General features: G+C 41.6%; 1 protein-coding gene across 1 annotated transcript in view; it reads right to left on the bottom strand.

The window, feature by feature from the left end:
* MAN2A1 (mannosidase alpha class 2A member 1) overlaps positions 1 to 16,752 on the bottom strand; it is a 109,270-nt gene extending 92,518 nt beyond the window's left edge. The window contains exons 1-2 of the mRNA XM_072360356.1: positions 16,154 to 16,752; positions 5,817 to 6,077 (exon numbers count right to left, since the gene is read on the bottom strand). Coding sequence (XP_072216457.1) covers positions 5,817 to 6,077; positions 16,154 to 16,288 — 396 coding nt within the window. The 5' untranslated portion in view covers positions 16,289 to 16,752. The remainder of the gene's footprint in view (positions 1 to 5,816; positions 6,078 to 16,153) is intronic.
* Positions 16,753 to 18,718: the final 1,966 nt, after the last annotated feature.

Raw genomic sequence — 18,718 nt, 5'->3', positions numbered from 1 at the left:
TTTTTCCTGCATTATATAGAGTTTGTGATTTGCCAATGTAAACACACTGCTTAATCACAAATCGTAATGCTGCACTTACGGCAGCTAAAAGGTACAAGTTATTCTAGGATGAACTAAGATGAAAAGAATTTTCAGTTTCTAAATGTTTCAGATAATGTGGGTTTCTACCATAAGTATGTATAAACTGACATTAAAAAAATAATCCTCATTACAAGGGATATTTTTACCTGGCCACACTATAAGACATCAATAAAGCAGTAACTGTAAGGAAGTCAAAACCTCGATGCTTAAGACAGCAGCTCTGCTATTTTTTTTTTTTCAGTTTCTTCTATATGCCAGTGTTGAAAACAGTGATTAGCTACCCCGAGCCAACCTTCAGCCAGCTCCCTTTAAATAGCAAAATTGCTGCTTCAACTTCTATCAAACTACATTTTCCACTTTTGCCTTTGGCTTTCAATATATAGGCTTCTTAAAATTCTGTATTCAGCATTCGCAAAACACAGATTTGATTCGTATATTTCTTATCTGTTTTATTTGCACAGTTGGAGCACATAGCTGATCCAACACCCAACCTTCTTTCCCCTTTCATTTTATTCAGGGTATTTGGCAAATGCATGCATTTTAGAAGTTATATTCTAATATACTCAAGTCCGTCAAGAATTAAAAAGAGGGGAAAAAAGCCATTTTTAACTCTTTTTTTATTTACTTACAAATCAAGCCAGAGGCTTAGTTGGGCCCAAAACAAATGTCAGCTGTGTGAAATTTACTCAGCACTCACAAGGACTGGGCAAAATTGAAAACAGCAGTCAAGAAAGAGTTTTATTCTTTTGGTAGACTTCTACACCTGCTCCAACAACTCAAGTTAAACAACTCATGACTGAGCTAGGAAGAAAAATTAACAGACATATGGCATTTGGAATTGTCAGTCTTCATGTGCTTTCAGGAAAGAAAAAAAAGCCACTGAATCTCACCTAGAGAGAATGATCTAAGGGGAAGGCACACATTCGGGAAAAATATAAGTTAAATACATAAAGCACAAACTGTTTTCAGGACTAAGATTGTGCATGCACATAAACACAAGTTGGAACACAAGCCATCATAAACCTAGACCTCACCTAGTGCCTCACTTGGGCCTTGACTAATTATGTGAGTTGCATGAGGTAATGTCCCATCACAGCTGTGCTGGAATTGCTTCCACCCTTGAACAACACTGCTTAAGAGAAAATACAGGTGCAACAGTAGCAGGCACATACATTTTGTTTTGTCCATTCAAGGAGAACAGATATGGATAGTAGGCAAAAAACATTTCCCTGCTTTCCTAGAATTTTATTTTCAAGAAATATGATTCTTCTATGAAATGCATTCTTTGTGGAAAATGATGAGCATACTCCGCAAATTTGCCTGTTACCAATAATAGAACATAAGACTGAAAAATTCTTTTGAAGTACCAAACATAAAAACATATTTATTTAAAAAGCAACCACTCATGGGAGGCACACACATTCCCTATGAGTCTCTCTAAAGTGCGATGCCTGAATTTCATATAAAGGTTTCTACATTCTGCAAGATGCCAATTCGTACAGTCCACAATATATTCAATATATATTAATCATATACATATACATATATAATATGCATTAGATAAAAAGGGATCCAAGACTATGCTCACATGGTTCATGATCTGGGAACTGCAACTCAGGAAACAAATCCTGGAGTTCTCTGAAATAAGTCAATGATGCGGTGTGCCATCTATTAAGGTTTGCTTCCTGCCAGGGGTCCAGATGCAGGTTGTTACAGAGCTCCAAGCCTGCTCAGCTCTCTGACTACTCCTTCTTGTTGCTCTTCCATGGGCAGAAATGACACCGCCAAGGGCGACCTGCGCAATTTTAGAAGTGACTGCAGGGCTTAAGAGGCCATCGTCAAGGACATGAAAGTCCAGGTGATGTTTTTCTCAATCCGGACACTGAGGGGAAAAGATGTGATAGCTGAGATCAATAACTGGGTGCAGAAGTGGTGTTGAAAACAGGATTTGAGATTCTATGACCACGACACCCCTGTCTGCAGATCAGTTTCTGCTCAGAAAAGATAGGACACTTCTCATTTGGCAGGACAAAGTGATCTTTGCCTGTAAAATGGATTCCATGGTAGTGAGAGCTTTCTGCTAGGAATGATGGGTAAGAGAGAGTTTTCAGCAGACCTGTGAGGTAGGGAATTTACTGACAAGGTTGACTATCAAAGGGCCTACAGTAAGACAAAGCAAGATGGCTCCAAAATCTACAGTGTTGAAATGAAGGAATGCAAGCTCCTGAGGAAAGACAGGCTGGGAAGACAAAGTAGGGGAATTACCCATTTTGTGAAAAAGCACAAGTGCATGGAGTTCTACTACATACAGACAAAGGAGCCAAATGAGAGATTATCCATAAGGATTAAAAAGATAGTTCGGATGGCACTGCAGCGGGTATCTGGAATAGGCTGCCTGACTGACAGCTGCTAAGGCCCTCTGCAGACAGATGGGAGCAACATCACGTTTGCAGACCTGGGTTGCAAGAATCAGTGGCAGCTCACCCACGCCAATTACCAACACAGCAAGGCAGAAACAAACAGGAAGCTCCTTCCATCACAATCTGTAATGAGAGGCACCCTGCTGAATCTCACCCACACAAACAAGGAGGGGCTTTCTGGGGATGGTCAAACACAACCATGGAGATGTTAGAATTCAAAGTCATGAGAAATGGAAAAAAGGATGAACACAACATCCGACTACAAAGGAACTGACTTCAGTCTCTTTCCTTGGAAGAGTCTCAACAAATAAGGCCCTGAAGAAAAGAAGGACCCAAGAGAAGCGTCTAATATTCAAGAATCACCTTATCCAAGCTTCAGAGCTCAACTAATGAGAAGTCAAACAAAAATGCCCTGGTTGATCATAAGGAATATGGCAATGGCAAAAAGAGCAGAATCAAGACCCTGAACTTCATGGTCCAGAGGAGGGCCATGACAATAATCAGAGGGCTGGAACAGCTCTTCTGCAGAGAACGTTTAAGGGAGCTGGGCTTGCTCAGCCTGCAGAAGAGAAGGCTCTGGGGAGACTTCACTGCATCCTTCCAGTACTAGAGGGGGACTTATAACAGGAGGCAGATCAAATTTTTACATGGTTTGACAGTGATAAGACAAGAGGCAATGGCTTTAAACTACAAAATGGGGAATTTATGTTAGGTGTTACATACGAATTCTTTAGTTACAGGGTGGTAAGGCACTGAAACACATTACCCTGAGAAGTTGCGGATGTGCAAACTAAAGAAATTAAAAACACAATTCATGCCTCTTCAGGTCACTTTTTTCTCTTAAAAATACAAACAAAAAAAAAAAAAACAAACAAAAAACAACAACAACAAAAAAAACACAAAACAACACACAAAAAAACCCACAAAAAAACAGCAGAACTCATGCTTGGTTTTAAACAGAGCTACATTACTATGCACAATATTAGATAGTTCAGTGGTTGAAGGGGACAAAGAGGACATACCTCGCAATCAGTTAAATTCTCAGCTGAATGTTATTTTCAGCAGCCAGCTCTATTACACCATAAAGTAGGAAGGATGCTGTAAGTAATTAAGTGTGTCATTTCTTGTTTTACAATTTTCCCATTAAAAATCATCCTTCACCAATACTATTCAAGAACCTTTTGGTTCTCATGTTATTAGTACACTATCTCCACCAGCTTACACAAAGAAAATAAACCTCTTGGAATAACAAAACCTAGTAATATTTCTCATTGAAATACCAGAGGTTTTCAATCTAAATTTGAATCTGTTCTCCTAATGGCCTCTCCATTATGGATAACTATAATGGATTCCCATAATTAATTCAGTGAAGCATCTTCTGTGTTCGTTCTCCATTGCAATTATTATCCAAACATTAAATCTCATCTATGCTCTCTCATTTCTTTCTAATCTCTCATTTCTTTGTCATATATTCTCTTTAAAGACAAACACAGAAGAATAAAGGTCCAAATCAATAGTTTTAAGTTAATATTTATGAACAGCAGATAATTAACACTCATAAGCTGTTTAAAAATTTAAAAAATACTCTTCAAATAATCTGCTCAGAATTTCTCACTCTATAAAATTTAGAAGAAAATAAATAAACTCAGGTTGCAGAGTATATCATCTTTGGTGAGTCATTACACAGTAAAGCCATTCAAACACTGCAACTTAGATTAGTTAACTTAGGTTAACTGGTGCTACCAGAAATCTGCTAACACCAAGATTTTAGATTCCGTAACTGAAACGTGACTCAGACTAGCACAATAATAAATTGTATATAAAGCAGTATTACACTTACTTAATAATATATGGCTGATAACACATGACTACAAGATACTGATTCACTGACATTCTCAGCCTGTGTAAGTGAGAATTCAGGAACAGGATTGAGAACATTTCCTGCAACCTAAATATAAATGCATACAGACTTAAAAGTAAGGAAAACCATCACACAGCAAATTACATAGGTAGCTCCAAAATTCTGTTTATTTCCATGGAAGCTACAACAGATATAAAGAGCACAGTAATACTATTTGATAGATGAAACACTCTGCTACAAAACACATACTTGCTAATCATGACAAGTTAGCAGGTCCTATAGCGTAAGCCAAAACATTTCACCTCGAAATTCTTAATATTTGTATTCACTTTAACCTTCTTCTAATTCACCTAAAAAAACTTAATACAAAAACAGACTGTGAGAGGAGTAACTTGTTAACAATCCACCATCATGAAAACAAGTTAAGGCTAATGCGTAAGTCTTAACACGCAATACACAGTAAATTAGATATTACTACCCTTAAAAATCTTTCTCCATGAGAGACATATTAAGGAAGTGCCTATCCCTGAAGAGCAGAAAAGCATTATAAATGATAAATCATAGGTTACAATTGTTCACATGTGTAAACGTATTCATCTTAAGTCCACTGTCTTTTGCCTCCAATAGAAACACCTTCACTTGTAGAATGAGAGAAAGCTGGAATTCAAAATGTAATCTTTGCTTTAGAGTACTATGAATATTTATAGCACTCCCACAAGACTCCCAAAAACCATACAGATCACAAACTTCACACAGTATTCTTAGCATTCCTGAAACACTGCATTAAAACTGAATATATAAGAGTCAATGAACTCACAAGCATCACCAGAAAGTGAAATAAATTGAGCTTGAAGAATTTGACTTTTAAAACTCCAGCCTGACCAGTTCATGTCAACCAGTCAACAGGATATATGTTTCTACTATTAGAGAAAGGTGTCTATACAGACTAGAGAGTCATGAGAACGTCAAAACACACAACTGATATTCAAAGTAGAGCACAATACTAGAGATTGTTATAAACAATTAACTACTAAGCAAACTTCATCTCCTTTTCATGACCCTAAAAGTAAAACCTGTTTAAATCAAGATTCCCAGATTATTCTACACCAGTTTTTACAAGATTATCAGGAAGTAAGAATGAATTTGAGAGCCTCTAAGAACTTCTGAGGATACTAAGCAATAAACAAAAAGAAATGATTGATTTCATACTGTTTGTTTTTAAGAACTTCAAAGCACTCTGACATGTTGGGTCATCATAATTACATTTTGTTTCTAGACAGTTTAGAAAAGGTAGAAAGGAACAGTTTCACAACATTTTCTGTTAAATACAACAACAGCCAGTTGAAGAGTTCTTAGGTAAGAGGCTTAGTTGCAGGCTTTTACTTCTACATAGATGTTTTCAGAACCATAAAAGGTAATGGCAACTAAGAGAATAAGAAAGACATTCTGCTTACCTGCACACCCGAAGTACGACTTCCACTTTTTGAAGCAAACAAACAGTCTTCAGAATCAACTGAAAGCAGAGTGAGAGCAGAAGGAAAGAGCTCCGACTGGGATCCTTGACTGAAGTTTATAGCCACTGGATTTTTTTGACCATCTTTTACTGATTCACTCAGATTGATCACAGAATCTCGTATGTTTGAAATAATCTCATTATTTTCTGCCAAAAGGCGTTCAAGATGATCTATTTTTTCTTGCAATATTGAAAGCTGGCCCTGTATAAAGAAAAAAGCAAATTTAATTACTTCTCAGACTAATTCTTGATTTATTTTTTTCTTTTACATCAATTTCACAGTAGTAGTATTATCACAAAAATATTCTGTATTTTATATGAAGACAAAATAAGGAAGAAATCAAACCTACACAAGAAAACTACTCTCGGAACATGAAAAAAATAACAAAAGTGATATGAAAATATTCCAAAGAGGTCACGTTGTTTCAAGTACCAAATATGCCTAAATCAAATTTTTCATGTCTATCAAAAATGTGCAAAAAACATTTTAATTTGCTACCACATCAGAACACCAAAGGGAACACCATTTTTTTTTTTTTAAGACTGTCACTGCATGATGGATTTAACAGGACATAAATACAGTAGTTCTTCCCTCTACAAGTGAAACGTTTCAATAAATAGTTTTTTATTTTCAGTGAAATGTGGAAAGAAATTAACAGCACAAAAAAAGATTTCCTTGACTGCCTGAGCATTCTAATAATCTGTATAACTAGACAATCCATATTGTTCTGTAAGATGACAGTTCAATCCGATAGCATCTGCACTTTGAATGTCATATTCAGTTTCTGGAGAACTGGATCCTGTAGACGATTCTAGTTTACTCCACAGAAGGAAGGACAGAATATAACATCAGCACAATGAAATTAGTCAACGTAGCTCCAAAGTAACTTGGAAAGAGAGGTGCAGACCTACAAAGCACAGACCTACATCGCACAGAGCAATTTATGTCATTTAATTACTGTAGTGTTGGAGTACAAGAGATAGAATAGGAGAGGAAGATGCCTAGGACGGTACTGCTCTCTGATGTCCTAGCCACCCATTCCAAATCACCTGGGGTATACTTTTCTTTTTCCCCCTCCAAACAGTGAATGTGTTAGCTTTTCCACAATCACAAGAGGCCATATCACCTAAGACATTTTTAAGGTTACTAAATTTTAATAATAATTTATTTCTTTCCTCAGAAAGACTTCAACTTAATGATATAGAAAGGAATTGGGTGCTTTTTTTCTCTATTTTTAAAGTTGTGGACAGACCCCAAAATATAGTGTCTGACTTTGTTTTGTCAAAAAATCGTAATTGCAACAAAAGCACCTGAGGACTCAAGGGTTTGCATTTCACCTAGTATACAAGATACAAATAATAGTCATTCAACAGACAATCATTCGGTGATCTGTGCTTTTAATGACAAGTCAAACAACTTCCTATGGAAAGTAGGAAGCGTAATAGAATAGTATCAGAGACAGCCTCAGTGTATTAGACTTTTTCCCCTCATGACAATCATTCACATAAGAGCCTTCCATTTTCTTCTTAATGTACAAATTGCCTGGTTCAAAAGCCAACTAAGTCCAACTTCTGTAGTTTGCAAAGGATTAAGCCTTCTTTTAAAGCTGCCATGAGCACTGTCTTTTAAATTCTGCTCAGTTTCGCAAATCTGTAGGAAAATGCACCCCTTAACACAAGATACCAGTCTTGAGCTCTACTAGTCATTTCTGTAATTTCATCTCTACAGCAGTTCTTTGTAATTATGCAGAAGATAAGTTTTAGCTTTTTTTAAATTTTATTTTACAGTTGGTAAGTTTGCCCCCTCATTTCCCAGGCTGTGCAAAATGCTGATTCACTGTTTCATTCTGTTCTTAGTTTTATGCATCCTCAAAACAGTAAGAGGTTTTAAAAATGTAACACATATAAAAACCTTATTGTTTCTCAAATGACAAACATGCATCTCGACCATAGAACCAGGTTATGTTAATTGAGACATAGGGCAAAGACCCTAGAACCTACACAGACTGAAGTCAGATAACAGAAACTTATGAAATAAAATCAACTATGAACAGGAGATCAATATGCAGATGACAGGACACGGGAAAAAGGAAAAAAAAAAAAGTGTCGTCCCATGCCCCCTAGTGGCCCAGAAGAAACAACGAAGCCGAAAATCTTCCACGAACTACATTAAGTACTGTAGGTACGCGTTTCATAAGATCAGTATTTTCCCTTTCAAAGTCTGATATTAAAAAGAAAAACACGGGGAGAAGTTTCTCTACTCAGATAACATTCTGTTATGTCACTCTGAAATGGACAACGTAAAATAATATTCCTTCAGACTATACAGGCTGCCCAATGCAGCCACTGATCTTTAGGTTCTTAAAAAGCTAGAATAGAGATATCATCTATTGTAGCTATTACCTGCTTCACTGCATATGATTACAGCTCAAAATTATCAAATGAGTAAGCAGTTGAAATGTTATTCACACCTATCTCACCCCTATATACTCTTCTTCTGCACCTGTAAAAACATACATCTGTTTAAAACTTACCTTCTAATTCATGTACGTTTTACCTGCACCTACAAGTGAAGAGCCTCATAGTGATTACCAATAGCGCACCAACCATCCTTTCATTGATTACACCACTAATCTGCCCCACACCATCCAGCTATGTACTGTCTTTCCAGAAGCAGTCAACAGCAGACAGAACATTTTAAAAAGATAACACTGAATGCATGTTTAGACTCATCCTTCCATTGGCATATACTGCCAGCTTCTGGCAGTCATACACAAACTTCCTAAGCCAGAGGTCATGTAATATTTCTTATATCTGAAAGATGGACATTTTGCTTAAATTTCTATACTTTAAACCGTAAAATATCTGTGGTATGTTCAAGCATTTTTTACAGTGTATTATATGGCAAAAAAAATATTTTAAAACTGAGTTCCCTGCTTCTTGTGTCCAAAGAAATAGTATTTTTTTCTCATTCATCTTCAATAAATGATTTTATATATTGCAATAAATTTCCATCAATAATTTATTTTGAAGGTGGAGAGTTCAAGTCTATCTAGAACACTGAAGAGCAGTAGTTTTTATGAGAATATAAAGCATGTAATTACTTCATCTTTGGGGATGAAAATCTTTACCTAACCTCCCATGGTGGAAACTAACAACAGACATTAATTAAAACTATCTGCTTTCTTTTCCAAAGACTATGAGATATATCATGTCTCTCTTATAAACATTTCAAACATGACACTTAATAACCCAGCTTGCAGGGAAAACATCAAATGATAAGCTATAGTTAAGAATATTTAACTACAGCTTCAAGCAGTATCCAATTTAAAACTGACAGGTAACCAAGCCCTTGTAGATTTTGAAAATATTTTCAATTTCCATTGCACAATATATCAGCTATTGGATTTAACTTTAAAAAACATCACAAACTAAAAGTGGATCCCAGACTTCATGAGGTATAAAAATAGTGAGATAGTATCAAGAATCCATTCTCAAGTTCATAATTTCATACTGAACACTTACCAAAAGCTTTTTCTTTTTTTTCTTTTTTTTTTTTTCTTCTCCTCCTCCAGTTGAAATTCACCTTTTCTCCTTACTCACATTTTTAGTGGGCAGGAGTAGACAATGTTTAAAATGCAGTATTCAATAATGACATTACTTTAGAATTTGAGATAAACATGAAAAATACTCCAAGCCTTCAAGGCAATGAATATAACAAATGGACTTCGGCTTCAGCATTGATAGAGAAAGGTAGCTGACTTACACTGCCCCATTTGCTAGTTGCCAGTTGATTGATGTCGACTTATTAGTAAAACAGATTAGCAACATGTAACAAGAGCACCAAATAGGCCTAATTAAAAGATAAAACAGAAGATAAAACACAGTGTTTCCTACTGATCACTATAATTGTACTCCAGCAGTATTTTTCTAAATTAAGTTTGAAAGTTTTCCACATATTGGGACTGAAGGGCAGTTTTATTTTAATATCTGAGCACAGATGCCTTAATTTTATCTTAGTCACTTGTTCCTGAAATGCTGTGGTCTAAATGGCCTTGTAAATACTAGACAGCATAACATGGAGCGCTGTACAATTCATAAGCATCAGCAGATTTTGTCCGGAGTTTACAGCATCAGTTCCTCCGAGAACAGAAGCAGTTCTCTTCCAAGACTTTGAGTTTTACTAAACCACATAGAAAATGGGAGATATGCTTTCTGGATAACTACTGCTCAGTCTAAATGGAGACCACTAAACGCCACTCTGTGAATCTACATACTTATTTTACATAAGGAAATGCAGTGTGAAATTATGCAAATCATGTGACTTACGAAGCCAGTAAACTACTTTTTAGTAACACTGGTAAAAATGTCTCCTTCATTTCTCTCCACCTTCAGCTACTGAAGGGCTATACAAATAAAAGATTTCACTCAGAAACAAGAAGGCAACATAGCTCTCAGTTAACAGAGAACTCAGGATATTCTATGATTCTATGTAGTGCAAAGTACCAACAAATCCAGCAGTACTGAAACTAGGTAGAGCTGCTTTGGTAGGATGGCTTCACATGAGTAGCTCATCTCTTCAGCATCCCCAAAGTTATACAGGGTTGGAAGATTTAGTTTCAGCCCAAACTGAGGACAACCAGATAAATTCTCCGCCCATTTGAAGGAAAAAGGAAAAAAAAAAAAAAAAAAAAAAAAAAAGAAAAAGATTTAAAAAAATCCATGCACATTAGCTGCACTGAAAGAAACATTTGGGAGCATTTGGACAATGTTCTCAGACACTGGGTTTGAATTTTGGGCATGGAACCTCAAATCGGACTGGATGACCCTTGTGGGTCCCTCCCATCTCAGGATATTCTGTTGCTCTATTCTGGGCAAGACAGAAGAATTTCCTCCATCTAAGCATTCAACAATGCAGAAAAGAATATTAGCTGCAACCTTCATTTCTGCAGTAACGTTCACTCATTTTCAAAATGCAGTTGCTTTCAACAGGCAACTGGCGACCATTTCATGAAGAGACTGCTAGCTCAAGAAATTTAAGTGGGAGCATGACAGAACATGACAGGCCATGGATAAGGAAATCACACAGAAATTGGTAGGAAGAAGAGAAATTCACATTACAGGCTTCTGAGGTTAGGACAGCTAAAACTATGACATCGGTTTCTTTGTGCGCAGATGCTGTCACTCCATCGAAGAAGGGCACTAGACTGGTCTGGCAAAATTACCTGCCTTCAGAGAACCATTCAAATTGAGCCCACTGTAATATTTTTGTGAGATCACAATAAGAACATGAAGTAACAAAAAAGGTACGTATCTGTAGTTTAGGTAAGCCACTATTTCATTTACTTCACTGCAATATGTCTAGCAAAACTGTAGCTATGATGTGTATTTCTGGTGTATCAGGTCCCTTCCAGTGCTTCACATTCTGTGATTTCAAAAGCAGAAGGCATAAAGTCTTGCTAAAACTGAAGGGAGCTGAGGTATGTACTGCACAGAACTGGGGCACAGCAACTGTGGAGCACGAGCTGATGTCTTTGTTCAGTCCTCAGATTCAGAGAACTGCTAGTGTTTCTGCCACGTATTTGGCTGCAATTTCCTCCTATTACTGCTCCAACCTAAGAGTTATATTTTGGCTAGGTGGTATTACTTTCAAACAACTGGTAAGCACAGATGAAATAACACTGCACAGTGCAATACTCACTACTTGTCTCTTTCGCTGAGAAGTATATGAAGCATCATGTAGATGCTTTGAAAACAGGAAGCCAGCAGAGAAGCTTTAGTAATAACATCAACAGCCAGGCCTTAACGCTTTGCTGGAAGGATACAGGAAATGAAAGAACAAGCCAACTGCTTTTAGAAAACTGTATTTCATCATCATCTCTGTTCAAGACAATGCAGCTACAGAGCCCATAAAAGCTGTTCACATACATAAGAGTATCAAAGTTTGAAATAATGAAGCACTGGGAGACAGGGAGGGGTGATCAGAAGGAATGTGAAGACTATACAGAAGAACATATTTCTGAAGCAAAATATCATTACCCCCAAACAAATCCTCCATTTAATTGAAGAAGCGCTGCATTTTTAATATATTACCTTGTCTTATGATAGCACCGCGCTCTCTGAGGCTTAAGCCAAGCACAAATCGGGATCGAAAGAAATACTCCACCAACTTCTATAAATGAACAGCTTCTATGAATTTATTCTAGCTCAAGATAAAGTTAGTTGAGAAAATAAGCAGTTAGTCTAACGATTTTTCCTATTAGAATCCAAAACAGAAAATAGATTGATATGTGCTTATTTGTATGTGGTATTCATCTGTATACAGTAACACTGGATCTTCAAGTGAAGCTGCTCCCTTTCAAACTTGAATGAAATTTTTATTTAGCTGTACCAGTGTAACCCAAAATCCCTTGTACCTGACAATCAGTGCACAAGAGACAGCAAAGGACTAAGCTCCATTCCAAAACTTACTGCACCAGTCACAAGGTATCTCAGAGAATTCGTTATTGCAGACAAAAGCAATATGCACTATGGCTTGCTTTTTTGCTTTGTAAACTCCACTAGGTGATTTACTCAATTGAACTCGATTCAATAATAGTAAAAAAATGATCTAAGGCTATTCCTCCACCTTGAGCTTGTCCCTGCACAATGGAGAAACATCATTCCTATCCTAAGACAGGATGCTAAGACACACAGTATCCTTGTGTGCCTTGAGACAGGAAGCATCCTATTTTGAGGCAGGGCAGCAGGCATGCAAATCAGCTGTACAATTTGTCCTTCTCACTTTCAGGATCTTTCATTAGCTCTTCCAAATGCAAAGAACTGATAGCTGGAGTATTTTCCTCTGCATTCACACAGCCACAGATGTTTTCAGACAGCCTTACTAAAAGGATGTACATACTTTCCCCAGCAGCTTCTATTTCTTTACTTAAAGGAGTGGAGGAAGGGGAAAGGTATCCAGCAGCAATTCTGCTGCTACTCTCCAGAACTTATATAACTAGCATATTATAGTAGCAACACTGACTAAACTGAGAAGGTTAAAATAAATACATAGCAATGCCTGAACCATCTTGAGCAGGTCATTATTAACAGCTGATTAGTTCCTCTTAAGAGATTTTAAGCCAAATGCTCTTTCAGAGCAGAGCATTCATGGGAAGCAGTCACGGTTAACAGTTCTGGACTATGGAGATCCACATCAGAATCATACCAAAGAAATATAAAGACAAACAGCAAGGGAGAGGAAGCGAACAATATCTGTGGAAGAATACCAGAGTCCGTGGTATACTACAGCAAGAAAAGATCCTACAGTGGCTACAAATAAGTTATGAGAGAAAGAGCTTGTGATATGGCTACATTAAGAATGATACATTTACAATTATCAGGCAGGATCCATGAAGTTCCATGTGGGAATTAGAAGTGAGGCAAGCCTTAATCGACATATACTGCAGGTAACCTCATCTTCCCAAAGTTCTCAGAGACTTCTGATCTACGGCAACATGCACCATTAGAGATGACAAGGCTATAAATTATCTCACCAGTTCAAGTTCTATTACAGTTACCATAACGCCACTTTACCACGGTGCATGGACAACATTCACTTTGAAGCCAGCTTTCGCAAATTCAACCCCTGAAGAGAAGATATTATCACCATCTCCTGAGTCAGACCACAGATTTGCTTTCACACAGCAGCAAAAAGCATTTCCAAGCATTTCAGTTAGAGAATATGTAAAAGGCACCTGCTTAGGGATATTTATGCATCTTGGGAGATCTTCTCCCGAAATTATTTCGGCAATTATTCCTGTTGGCATGCTTGAACAACTACCTGAACTCTCAAACTAGAAATCAAGCTCAGGAAGAGCAATCCTTGAGCACAACAGCAAATGCAGCTGAAAAAAGACAGGTCCACAAGTCTCAGTCTGAGGCATGCTATCATGAGGTCATGCAACAAACAGCATCTGGAAGAACCTGTGAAAATGAAAGCTGAACAGTAATCATTACCAGCATTTTACCACTGGCACTAGGTACCACATTCTTTAGGCAATGCAGATCAACAGGCACTGCCAGCTAAAAATCCCAGCTCTAATCCTGGCAGAAACTGAAATGTAGATAGACAAATACTCAGAAGCTTAGAGGGGAGGATGCTTTCAGTGGTACCCGCTTCTGTCCTCCTAGATTATGTATACCTTCAGGACATGAGAGGTCTCTTAGCTGAGCTGTACAGAGAAGCAAAGTTGAAAAACTAAACACGTTATCACAGATGAGAAAAAGATGAAGTGAAGCTATCAAAAAAGTAAAAAAATAAAAAATAAAAAATAACAAAATTCAATCCCTTTAAGGAAAAAAAACTGACCTCGGTCATCACGAAAAAAATGACCTCCTGTATCCACAGACATGCAATACACTGCTGCCAAAGCTTTCCACAAACAAAAACTGGTTGAAGTTTTTACATCTGTGACTAGTTTCACTTACAGTACAGAATGTAGTGTTCTGGGAATGCTACAGTGACATAGTTTTCCTGTAAGCTAAGACAGCATATTCCTCTCAAATATTTTTGGTAGCCTCCACTGCCCTTCTCCATCTTCCATTCCAACCTTAAGCTGACACATGATAGGGCTCAGAAGCATTCCAGTTTTTAACAAAGTGAAAAAATTTCTATTCAGAACCAGAAGGGCAGCAAAAAAGTTCCATCAGCTTAACACATAACCTTCTCAAAGGATAATGCACTAAGAAGGAAAAGGGTGATTATTCACCCAAAAGAAGGAATGAAACAGTGCTGGCAGAAGATTCTGCAGTGAGAGCAACCAGCCTCAAAGGGATTTCTGTTTGGAAAAGGTAAAAACAAGTAATCGCTGACAGAACATTCCAGGTCTCAGAAGAGAGGAAGGAGGGCAGATAGTAATGTCTTCCCTACCTGACTCTACACCACAAGACCACTGTTGCACTGTTGGAATTTCAACTGCAAGATACTGACAATGGAAAACCAAACACATCCAGTAGGTCTTTCATATTCACTTCGGTTTCTGAAACCAAAACATGACAAAAAGATATGCTTTCCTATTCTATTCTTTACCAGGATTAAACTCAGCTAGGGATACAAGGACACACGATGCTCTGCTAATACTGGCAGTAACCGTATCACCAAAACTCACAATAGCTTTAGCAGGTACCACACAGTGTCTGTAACACTGCTGGAGTTACAGACCAAACAGATGCAGCTGCAAAAGGTTGCATCCTTCTTTCTCCACTGCTTCTTTCCTGTTCTCCTAGCTCCAAAAACAGCCAGTGGCCGACCTCTGAACTGTAACTCCAAGAAGCAGAAATGAACAAAGCTGTGTCCTTTCTTACACTGAAGCTGAGGCTTTTAACTTGGCCAAAAATAAAATGGTGTCAGCTATTATCTTTGTGCTAGAAGAGATGATAGTTACTCTATCCGAAAAATAAGATGTTACTTTTTTGGCACGCCTTCCAAGTTCCGCCTGAAACCTCATGTCTGTGCTAAGGTTTTTCCAGTTGTTTCATTTCCCAAACAGAATAAATACAAGAAAGCAAAATGAACTGCATCTTCGGTTCCTGACTTCCTGTAATTCTGGTCTACTACTGCAAAAACGTAAAACTCTTCACACACAGCAGTTCTGTCCTTCTGCACGGCATTCTGCGTGTTCTCCAAAATACTTCAACTCCTGTTGCAAATAGAGATAGCTTATTTTAATACTACAACTAAGTAGCTTCCAGCTTTCCACCCGTGCACGCACCAAGACGAGGCGAGGTGTTAGGACACACTCTGTCCAACAGCCACATCGCCCTGTCAGCTGTGAGCCACCTCCGGCTCCAAACCAACGTTCAGCAACAACGGCGGCCCCAGCGAACTCAGCGTTCCCCCCAGCCCACCTGTTGACGAGGTTAACGCCTGCCCTCCAGTTCTCCGTTTTCGGCACCAACCTCCCCGGCTGCCAGCGCCACTCGCAAAGAACCCGCGCCCCCCTCGGGCGCCCCGAGGCCCCGCCGCGGCCGGAGGCAGCACCGCCCCTCCCTGCCCGCGCCGCGCTCGGCAGCGCCGCCCAGGGGCGGCACGGCGCGTCCTGCCCCGCCGGCCCGCCCGCCCCGCCGCCGCCGAAGAGGGGAGCCACGCTTCCCCGGTACCCCCAGCGCAGCGACTCGAGGGGAGGAAGTGGGCGTCCCTCCACTTCGCTTCCCCCGTCCCCTCCGCCCTCTCCCCTCGCGGCGTGAAGGGCGCTCGCTCGCCCCCGCCCCGCAGCGGCCCGAAGGCGCCGCGCTCACCTTGGGGAAGGTGCCCTCCCGGCGGGGGCTCTTGGGGTGGTCGAAGTGGCCCCGGTCCAGCATCAGATAGAGGGAGAAGATCACCACGCAGAACACCGCGCTGCCCAACACCGTGAACTGCCGGCTCAGCTTCATCGCGCCGCTCTCCCGCCGCCCCGCACGGCGCTGCCTGGGGAAAGTTCTGCCCCCGCGCCGGGCGGCGGCGGCACCGCGGCAACGGCGCTCCTCCGGCGGGGCAGCCCCGAGCGCTCCTCGGAGAAGTGCGCGAAGTCGCCCCCGGCGCCGGACACAAAGCGCCGCCCGGAGCCCCGCGCCGCGGCCGGAGGCGAGCCGGCAGTTTCCGGCAGCGGATGAGGTTCGGGCTGCACCCGGCGGGGAAGTGGCGGCGGCGGCGCCGCGGGGCCGAGCGAGAGCCGCTGACTCCCCGCTTCCCTTCCTCCTTCTCCTCCGGCCGCTCCGCTCCTCCTCACCACCGGCAAGCGGCGCCGGAGTCTGGCACCTCCTCCCCCGCCTCGCGGCCGGAGCGCTGCCGCCGCCGCCGGAGCACCGCGGGCCGCCGCGCACACGCTCCGCGCCGAAAGGAACCCCCGCCCGCCCGCGCCCGGCCCCGCCGCCGCCGGAGCGCCGCGCTCCACCCCCGCGCGGGTGGGCGGTGCCGGGAGCGGGTCACGGGAGCGGCACCGCCCCCGCTCCCCGCCCCGCGGCTCGGTTGGGCCGGAACGGACGGCGCAGCCCCGCGGCCGAGGGGGCGCGCGGCGGCCTTCGGGCGGGTACGGCTCTTCTTCTGCCGCGAGGGTGCCCGCCCCGCGCTGCCCGCGCCCTACCCGCGGAGGGCAGCGGTGCGGAAGGCCGCAGCAGGCGGCTGTCCCCGGGGCCCCGCCCGGAGAGGATCAGGGAATGGGGTTCTTCCCCGTAGTCGTGGCCGACAGCAGCCCGGTGCTCGGCAGAGACTTGTCAGAACGAGGGCTGCGCCCTGTGCTGCCGCCGTTCCTCCCGTACAGCGTTCCGCACGCGCATGGATCGCCCCGAGTTCAGGCTGAGTCGATGTTTTCCACATCCGAACAAGCTTCCCGCAGATGCACCTCGCGGCTCAGCAGTGGGGGCCCAGCACTGGGGGCGCCTCTCCTGCTGTGGCCATGCTCCTCATTCTGACAGATGTGACTCTGTGAGATTTCAGAGCTTCCACGCCCAGCGTCTGTGTCTGAATAACGCTTTGGGAAGTAGTTGGGACAAGCTGTCTGTTAATGAGAACCACACCAGTGCTGAAAGCTCTAGCAATGTATGCGTGAGCTCTTGCCAAGCAGCTCTGACATCCCCATAGCCTGAAGTCTAAAAGACACCGGTGTTTTTTTTTCTTCATTTTTTTTTTCCACAAAAATACCACCAAAGTTGTTAAAACTAGAAGAACTGACCAATAACATTCAGACTTATGAAGAATTCAAGAAAGTGAAATCTTCACTAAGTTTCTCCACATCGAGAACTTGTTGCAGTGCCTCACAGAACCTGCAGACCCAGATAAGCTGCCCAAAGCACCCACCTGCCCCCCGGACTCCCACTATGCAACAGAATTGGGTTGCTCTGGGTGTGCAGGCCCCACTGTCATCCTGCATCACAGGTGGGGGTGCAATGCGCCATGGGGTGGGTGGGGGCACAGAGCTGCTGGTTGCTTTGAGTGCAGACTGTGTTTCCGTTCAGAAGGACTGCTTTTTGTAATGCCGTAACGCCAGGGGAAAAAACAGAAAGCTGAAGGGTGGAGCTGTGCAGCGGAGGCAGGACAGGGGACGGACAAAAGAGTGGGAGCTATGCAGAAATGGCCAGGAGTGCTGACCAGGAACAGCTGCAAGTTAAGAGATGAGGCGGGTCGGGGTGAAAAACAGCAGGGGGAGGACACAGCAATCTAATAGAGGGACAGTGCTGGTGGGTATCCCGCAGAACCTAGAATAAAACAAGAGCTTTGAAACAGGTAGCATTTTGCAAAGCAAAGGACTGTACGTAACACGTGGCTCTTACCTCCTCACATTTGCTCTCTTCCCCCTCTAGTGGCAGATGCGCACAGAAAATAAATTTAAGCGCTTCTTTTTCCGTTTGTCATTTTCTTAGTGGAGGTCATTGTTGTGGTTTTATGATTTTTGGTTGTCGGTATTCCACATCACAGCATCATGTACTGCTCTGGGAGTTAAAAGAGTTAATGCTCCAGTTCTGGGTACCTGTTCCAGAAGAGAAGAACTTCATCCCCCAGGGGAGTTTGTGTTCAGAGAAGAGGTAAAATCCCTGGCAATGTCTTGAGACCAGGCTCTCTTCCCTTCTGCTCATCCTCACCACGCATCTCGCCTCAGCATTAGAGTAAGGCCTTCAGCTTTCAGACACTCATGTTATTCAATTTATTATCTTCAATTCTAGTTATATGGTGTTATATTGTATTATAGCGTGTTATCTTGCGTTCTGATATCTTAGTAAATTAGTTTGTTTCTCCTCAGATCATTGTCACTGCTTTGTTTTGTGCCCATCTCTCTATTCTTTTCCCTTATCCCTTTGCAGGGTGCAGATCTGCGGGTCCCTCTACCC

This window comes from Excalfactoria chinensis, chromosome Z, assembly GCF_039878825.1.
Source record: "Excalfactoria chinensis isolate bCotChi1 chromosome Z, bCotChi1.hap2, whole genome shotgun sequence".
Classification (NCBI taxonomy): domain Eukaryota; kingdom Metazoa; phylum Chordata; class Aves; order Galliformes; family Phasianidae; genus Excalfactoria; species Excalfactoria chinensis.
This window is presented reverse-complemented; position numbering and strand designations above follow the sequence as displayed.